The sequence below is a fragment of the Eleutherodactylus coqui genome, chromosome 8 (assembly GCF_035609145.1).
Source record: "Eleutherodactylus coqui strain aEleCoq1 chromosome 8, aEleCoq1.hap1, whole genome shotgun sequence".
Taxonomy (NCBI): Eukaryota; Metazoa; Chordata; class Amphibia; order Anura; family Eleutherodactylidae; genus Eleutherodactylus; species Eleutherodactylus coqui.
In genome coordinates this window covers 17366216-17374091 of record NC_089844.1, presented here as the reverse complement: position 1 = coordinate 17374091, position 7876 = coordinate 17366216, and the positions used below count along the sequence as shown (strand labels likewise).

The 7876-nt window shown below is 47.9% G+C and overlaps 1 protein-coding gene across 1 annotated transcript; it reads right to left on the bottom strand.

The window, feature by feature from the left end:
* Positions 1-3168: 3168 nt before the first annotated feature.
* On the bottom strand, positions 3169-5662 carry LOC136577850 (general transcription factor II-I repeat domain-containing protein 2-like). The gene is made up of 2 exons (XM_066577774.1): positions 3876-5662; positions 3169-3637 (listed from the first exon to the last, which is right to left on the bottom strand). Exons 1-2 carry the CDS (start codon positions 5660-5662, stop codon positions 3169-3171), a joined length of 2256 nt encoding a protein of 751 aa, XP_066433871.1.
* Positions 5663-7876: the final 2214 nt, after the last annotated feature.

Below are 7876 nucleotides of genomic sequence, written 5' to 3'. Positions count from 1 at the left end.
GTGGCTTTTTGATCATTTTGGGCTCTCCTTTTTTTTCGCAGACAGTGCATTCTTGGCACCATTTCTCGATATCCTCTCTCATGCCGATCCAATAAAAGCGTTGGCGAATCACAGCTTCTGTTTTATGGACCCCAAAGTGTCCGGACTGATTATGATACAAACGTAGGACCTGATTGGCATCACTGCGGGGAATTACTATCTGGTGTAGGCGGTGCCCAGATGCTGGGTCAATGGAACTTCTGTAAATTATATTTTTCTTCAGAAATAACCTCTTTCTCTGTCTCCACAATCGCTGTAACTTGGGGTCCATGGATTTGCGTAGTATGCTTTTTGGGATGGCACCTGTGAGCAAATGTTCTTGTAAATTACCAAAGGCCCGACTGTCTTGCTGAAGCAAGAACCATTTTTTTAAAGTGTCCTTAGTTTCTGATGGGTGATTAGCAGAGACAGTTTGACAGTCCTGGTGGGCTTGCCGTAGTGTAAAGTCTGGCATCTCAATGTCCTCCCACGTGTCATCTTCAGGGGAATTGTCTAACGTGGTAGGTAATCGGGAGAGAGCGTCGGCATTTGTATTGTTTTTTCCAGTGTGGTATTTGATGTGGAAGATGAAGTTGGCTAGGCGGGACAACCATCTTTGTTCTAATGCCCCTGGTTTTGCAGTGTTCAGGTGGGTAACTGGGTTATTATCTGTATAGGTGGTAAAGGTGGCAGCAGCTAGGTAGTCCTTAAATTTTTCAGTAACAGCCCAGACTAGTTCGGTAAGTTCCAGCTTGATGGAGCTGTAATTTTGGTCATTTCTCAGTGCCTCTTAATGAGCAACTAGCATATGCGACTACCCTTTCTTTGCCCTCTTGTACTTGGCTAAGCACTGCGCCTAGGCCCTTGAAGCTGTCATCTGTGTACAGGTTGCATAAGAGCGCATAATCAGGATAAGAGAGGATGGGGGGAGTAGTTAAAAAGAGGTCTTGCTCTTTTTTGCCAAATTATAGCAATGGCTTACTTGAAAGTCTCTTTAGGGTGCCTGTGCAAAACTTCTTGTAGTGGAGCTACAATCTGCGCAAACTTGGGGATGAAACGTCTGTAATACCCTACAAATCCAAGAAAGCTCCTGATGTCTTTTAAGGTCTTAGGAGTAGGCCAATTATTAACAGTGGTCACCTTATCGGGATCTGTGTAGACCCTCTCGGCACTGACGATGTGTCTGAGATAGCTCACTTTAGTTTGTAGTAGGTGACATTTAGATGGCTTTATTTTTAAGCCGTGATCAATGAGGGTCTGAAACCCTTCACTGAGGTGTCGGGTATGTTCCTCATAGGTCTTAGAATACATAATCACGTTATCTAAGTATCATAGTATGGATTCAAAATTCTTATGGCCTAGACACCTTTCCATGAGGCGTTGGAAAGTACCTGGGACGTTGCAGAGGCCGAAGGGCATGCAGGTAAACTCAAGTAGCCCCATAGGTGTGGTGAAAGCAGTTTTCTCCCTATCTGCTTCACTCATGGGCACCTGCCAATACCTACTGGTTAGATCCAGAGTGGAAAAATACGCGGCAGAACCCAAGGCCTTTAGAGACTCCTCAACACAAGGTAGAGGGTAGGAATCTTTATGTGTCGCACTATTAAGCTTCCTGTAATCCACACAGAAGCAGATGCCTCCATCCTTTTTCCCCCCGAGTACTATGGGAGCGGCGCAGGGACTATGGCTCCCCCGGATAATATGATTGTCCTTCATTTCTTGGATCATATTTTTGACCTGTTGGTAGGAGGAAGGCAGGATAGGCCTGTGTCTCTCCTTAATCGGCACATGGCGGTGGTGGGGATAGAGTGCCAGAGGTCCTTGACCTGGCCAAAAATAAGGAGGGAGCCTGAATGGAACCTGCCTGTGTGGACTGTGCCCTTTACAACACACTATCTCACTTTCAAATACATCAACTGGAGCAAGCAGGGACACCAGTGCCACGGCGGTATACTTGTTTAATTGTACAGGGACATCCCCAATATTAATGAGGCGAATTAGCACCTTCCCATCGGTTACAGTAGCCAGGCTCCGGGCAGCCATCAGATATGGGTGACCGTCTATGGGGATGGGCCCCACTGTAGCCTCATATGCATGACCATGTTAGCCCGGACGTGTCTGGCACCAAAAGACAAATTTAGATTCCGGGGGAACTACAACCGGTCTGATGTCTTTCACGCAGGCTCTCCCACATGACCCTGCGGATTAGCAAACCGCTGCTGAGCTGTCAAGGCTTTTATGGTGGTCTTTAACACACCTGGGACGCTGCAGGCACATTACTTCGCAGCGCTTCTAGCATTTCTGCGTTTTTTTAGTACGTTCATCCCCAGCGTGATAATCGGTGCATTCTTATCTGGCACATCTACCACCAGTATACCTTGCTGGTGGAGCTCTGCTCTCCCAACTATAACGGTCGGTTCCCAGTACCCCACTATAGGTACAGGCAAGCCGTTGCTCGCCACAATATTAAGCAATTGCTTAGGCAGACAGGTGAGAACTTCGGGGGATCAGTATTTCTCGAAGTCAGGTTTACGTATAGTAGTGACTTGTGACGCGGTATCAATTAGGGCAGGCAGGGCATACCGTCCACATATACCATAACTTCTGGACGGGGTCTACATATTTAGAAATGCCTTTTGAGACGTGTGGACCTATTGTTTGCCCTCCAGGGGTACGGTCCTTCTGCTCAGGGGTTGCCTGGTTAAACATAACATGGGGAACCCGGTAACGTGTTGATCTCATGTCCGTATTGGCGACAATGCTACAAATTGGCCGCGAGGGGCGTGGATAATCTTCGGACGGCCGCTGCGGTCCCGGTGGTAACTGGCGCTCAGGTAGTAACGACTGAGGCATCGGATGTGGGCTTTCAAGCTCGCTGACTTTCTGGCACAGCGCGACAATGCTGAGAGTTAGCTCAGTCATTTGTCTCTGGGTTTCCAGCAGCGGGGCACACATATCATCCCTGGATTTCTCAGCCTGTCTACAAACGTCACACTTGCAGAGGCGGGACAAGCTTTTGTCACCCACCAAGTTCATCCCTGTCTTAAGCTCCTCCCCCTCAGTGGTCTGGGGCTCCTCCCCCTCAGTGGATTGGGGCTCCGTACCCAGAATGTAGAAATGTACTATCGGGGTGCTGCACCGACAGCATCTTCAGCTCCTGAGAGTCTCCGTTATTGAGCCCTCAATAAACTGTTCCCTAAGAGCCTGGTCGGCACCAGCGGCCTCCTTAGGGTCGGCCCTTACTACGGCCTTAATGTCCTCCTGTAGGGACAGTGCGTATTCTCTTAGGGTCTCCCCAACTCTCTGCCTCTTATTGAAGAAACGGTTCTTTATTTCAGACATAGCGTGTTTGTCAAAGATAGTCTGTAGCCTGTCCATTATATCTCCTACAGTCTTTTCGTGTTCGCACGGCCATGTTTTGACCTCTCTGGCAGCGGGACCCTCTAGCTGACCCATGAGAATTTCTACCTTTTTGTTCCATTGCCAATGAATACAATCGGAATGCTGCTTCCATTTTCCCCCTAAATTCTCTAAGGCAGGGGTGTCAAACTCATTTTCACGGAGGGCCACATCAGTCTGATGGTTGTCTTCAAAGGGCCGAATGTAATTGTACGGCTGCCTGTCCACAGGCAATTGTTCATTGCGTTACCCGCGGCAATAATCCGACCGCGGGTAATGCAGTGAACGCTTTCCATAGTGTTACTATGGAAAGCGCAGCCATGGATTTCACCAACAGAGAATCATAGTGATTCAAAACAATGAACACAAAACAAAATGCAAACACAACCATTCAAATGTATTCAAATTGAGGTTTTAAAAAATGCTTACCTATTTTTTTTTGGCTCGATGTCTGACACCGTTTTCCCATGGTCAGTGTGTCTATGTCTGGTTTTAGGTCTTGTGCTGCAGCAATCCGTAAAACAGCATGGAGGTTGTCATCGGTGATGCGTGATCTGTGCTTGGTCTTGTTTAGATTCATTATTGAAAACATGTGTTCACATAGATAGGTGCTCCCAAACATGGAAAGAACACGGGTAGCATGAAGTCGGAGCTGTGGCATCAAAGCAGGGGGCAGTAGTCGGTAAAAGTCCTCGATTTTAGCATCCTTGAACTTTGCTTTCAGGCCACTATCACTTTGAATATCAATCAACTCCATCTGAAGGTGATGGGGTGCGCTGTTGACGTCAGCGGTGAAAGGATTGTCAAAGATGGCAAAGCTTGAGTGCTGGGTTCTAAAGTCAGAGAAGCGCCGATCAAACTCATCAATTAAGCGACTCACTTTGGTAGCCAATCGAATGCTTGAAAAAGCTCCAGGAACTGAGGCTGAGATGCTCTGACAAACAGGAAAGTGAGCAAGATTGTCCTGGTCCAGTTGGCATTTCCATAGGTGAAGTTTACGCAGGAAAGCTGTGATCATGTCGGACATCTGTGTGATTACTTGTTTGCGCCCCTGCAGCTTCTGATTCAGTTGAGCGAGATGTTCGGTTATGTCACACAACATAGCAAAATCACATAGCCAGTTTGGATCTGACAGCTCAGCCAAGGGTTTTCCTTTACTTTGCATGAAAAGTGCAATTTCTTCTCGAAGCTCAAAAAACCGTTTAAGGACTGCGCTCCTGCTCAGCCACCTTACTTCTGTATGGTACGGCACGTCTCCATGCTCAGAGTCCATCTCTTGTAAAAACAGCTGGAACTGGCGATGATTCAAGCTACGTGCCCGAATGAAGTTTACTGTTTTCATGACCGTGGCCATGATATTATCCAGTTCCAGAACCTTTCCACACAGAGCTTCTTGATGGATAATGCAATGGTATGTTATCAGAGGTGTGTGGCAGTTACTTTTTTTCATTTTCTCCTTCATAAGTCCAACTAAGCCTGTTTTTTCTCCACACATTGCAGGCGCGCCGTCAGTAGTTAGCCCCACCAACTTTTCCCAGGGTAATTTATTTTTAGTAATGGACTTCTCCACCGCATCAAAAATGTCCTTCCCTGTTGTCGTCCCATGCATGGCAATTACATCCAAGAGCTCCTCCGTGACAAAGAGGTCCGCCTTCACACCTCTTATAAAAATAGATAGATGCGCTGTATCCGTGTTGTCTGTGCTTTCATCCACGGCTAACGAAAAAGCCAGATAACTGCATGCCTCTTCAACCGGCTGTGTTGTCAGATTTTCTGCTAGTTCATTAATTCTGTTTGCAATGGTGTTTCTTGACAAACTGACATTTTTAAAACTCTGCATCTGATCGGGGCGCACCTGCTCACACACTTTTAGCATGCACTGCTTCAAAAATGCACCCTCCGAAAAACACTTCGAAGCTCGTGCAATCTCTTCAGCCACAATAAAGCTAGCTTTCACCGCTGAATCATTTTGGGCTGTAGCTTTTGTAAACATATTCTGCTGCGATTGCAGTCTACCTTTTAATTCTTCGACAATTTTTTGTCTGTCTTGCAAACTATATTTACCATATTTAGTGCCATGTTTGGTCTCAAAATGTCGTCGTATATTATACTCTTTCAACACGGACACTGCCTCATGACACAAAAGACATAGCGGTTTTTCTCCCTGAAGCACGAACAGGTATTCGCTCTCCCATTTTTCGTTAAACTGCCTTCCTTCTGCATCTATTTTTCTCTTGCTGGACATTTTCAAATTGGTGTACCAGCAATGTTACGGTGTGCCACCTAAGTAAAAGACCATTATGTCTTTTAGGAGCAGGTTAGATAATAGCCAACCCCATCCACCTCTTTAGCACCTGTGTCCCAAATAATGCCTCCCTTGGTGTCCTGCATAGTAATAGCAGTAGTAATAGTGACCCCCACAGCAGCATCAGCAGAAACAGTGACCCCTACAGCAGCCACCACAGTAATAGTGCCCACTACAGAGGTCTCCGCAGTAATAGTGACCCCTACAGAGGTCTCCTCAGTAATAGTGACCCCCACAGAGGTCTCCACAGTTATAGTGACCACTACAGCAGGGCACCGCAGTAATAGTGACCCCTACAGCAGCCACCACAGTAATAGTGACCCCCTACAGAGGCATCAGCAGTAATAGTGACCCCTATAGAGGTCTCCGCAGTTATAGTGACCACTACAGCAGGGCACCGCAGTAATAGTGACCCCTACAGAGGTCTCCGCAGTAATAGTGACCCCTACAGCAGGGCACCGCAGTAATAGTGACCCCTACAGCAGCATCAGCAGTAATAGTGACCCCCTACAGAGGCATCAGCAGTAATAGTGACCCCCTACAGAGGCATCAGCAGTAATAGTGACCCCTACAGAGGCATCAGCAGTAATAGTGACCCTTACAGCGGCCACCGCAGTAATAGTGACCCCTACAGCGGCCACCGCAGTAATAATGACCCCTACAGCGGCCACCGCAGTAATGCTATTACTACTGGAGCCAATATAGGGGACACTATTACTAATAGTATTCCCTATATCAGCCCCAGAAGTAATAGCGCCCCCTGTGTTCCTATGCCACTGAAAGAGCCACTGAAAGAGCCCCCCCCCCTTTCCCTTCCCCTTCCCCTTCCCTTCTCTTCTCTCTCCTCTGGTTTGCAGAGATTTCTAGTGTTCAATCTGTTCCCCTCTGTCCTCACCCCCCCCCCCCCAATTTGTTCCTAATTTTATATTTACTCCCTATTCCCCACTCTGCCTATATCTATATCTGCTCCCACCCTCCTCTCCTTACGTCCTCCTTGTAGAAGTCCCGCTGCTCCGCTGCTCACTATCGCGCTCCTTGATTGAAGCTGCACACTGTGACGTCAATGTGCACGTCCGACGCCTCCTCCCTGCTGCTCTCGCGGAACCAGGGGAGGGGGAGGATGTTACACTGTGCGCCGCTGACTGAATACCAGCGGGGGAGCCGCGGCCCCCCCCCTTCTCGCTGGTATTCACTGCTGTGGTGAGCGGCCGTCGGCATGCGATGCCGGCCATGCTCGCGGGCCACATTGAACAAGGCAGCGGGCCGGATTCGGCCCGCGGGCCTTGTGTTTGACACATGTATGGCGCTCGCCAGTGTACTTGGGTAGCTATAGGGCTCCTACGCAATAGGGCATGGTTAGCAGCGCAAAGGTAGAGGTGCTAGTAGCTACAGGGGTTGATTTTTGTAGGCACAGTGACTGGCACGGCAACATCTGCAGAGTCTTCAGTGGCTGACGGATTGCCAGTGGGGTTGTCTCCAATAATCGACATTTTGTACTTGTAAGGCACAGAAGGAACTATTCTGTTCATAGGATGCCAAGATTTTGGGGTTGCAACGCCCCAAAGAACTTACTTAGCCTGCATAGACGAAGGCCTAGTTTTGTCACGGTACTGCCAAAACTCCGTCTGGACCCTCGGGGTGGTATGCCGAAGAAATAACTCAGTCGAGTCCAGTAATAGTTTAGAAATCTGGGAGTGTACAGATTTACTAATGTTTTGTATTTGAAATACAACTTGATTCACAAAACTGTGGAACACATACACGCAGATGCAGTAGTAGGTAGGCAATTGCACACAATGAGAAGATACAGAGATATTGATTTGATAAAGACGGGACTTCAATGCTCTCTCACCTTTCTTTTCTTACTGGACTGATTTGGTTAATTTCCCCACTAACTGTTTTAGATGAAGGATTGATTTGGATTTAGTGAAGAATAGATGAAGCAGAGCGACAAGTGGCTGAACGGCTAACCCTGGCTTTGAATTCACCGGGTGGCTATGACTCACTGTTTGATGAAGAAGGACCTCAGAAAGGTTCTTCTTTCCTCCGCTGCGAGGTGCCAAGGGAGCGGGTTTACACCTCGCTCGACCTTAGAAGGGAACGTGCTGAACTGCTGGCTTGCTCTAGTACTAGTAACTCCTCCTTTCCGACACA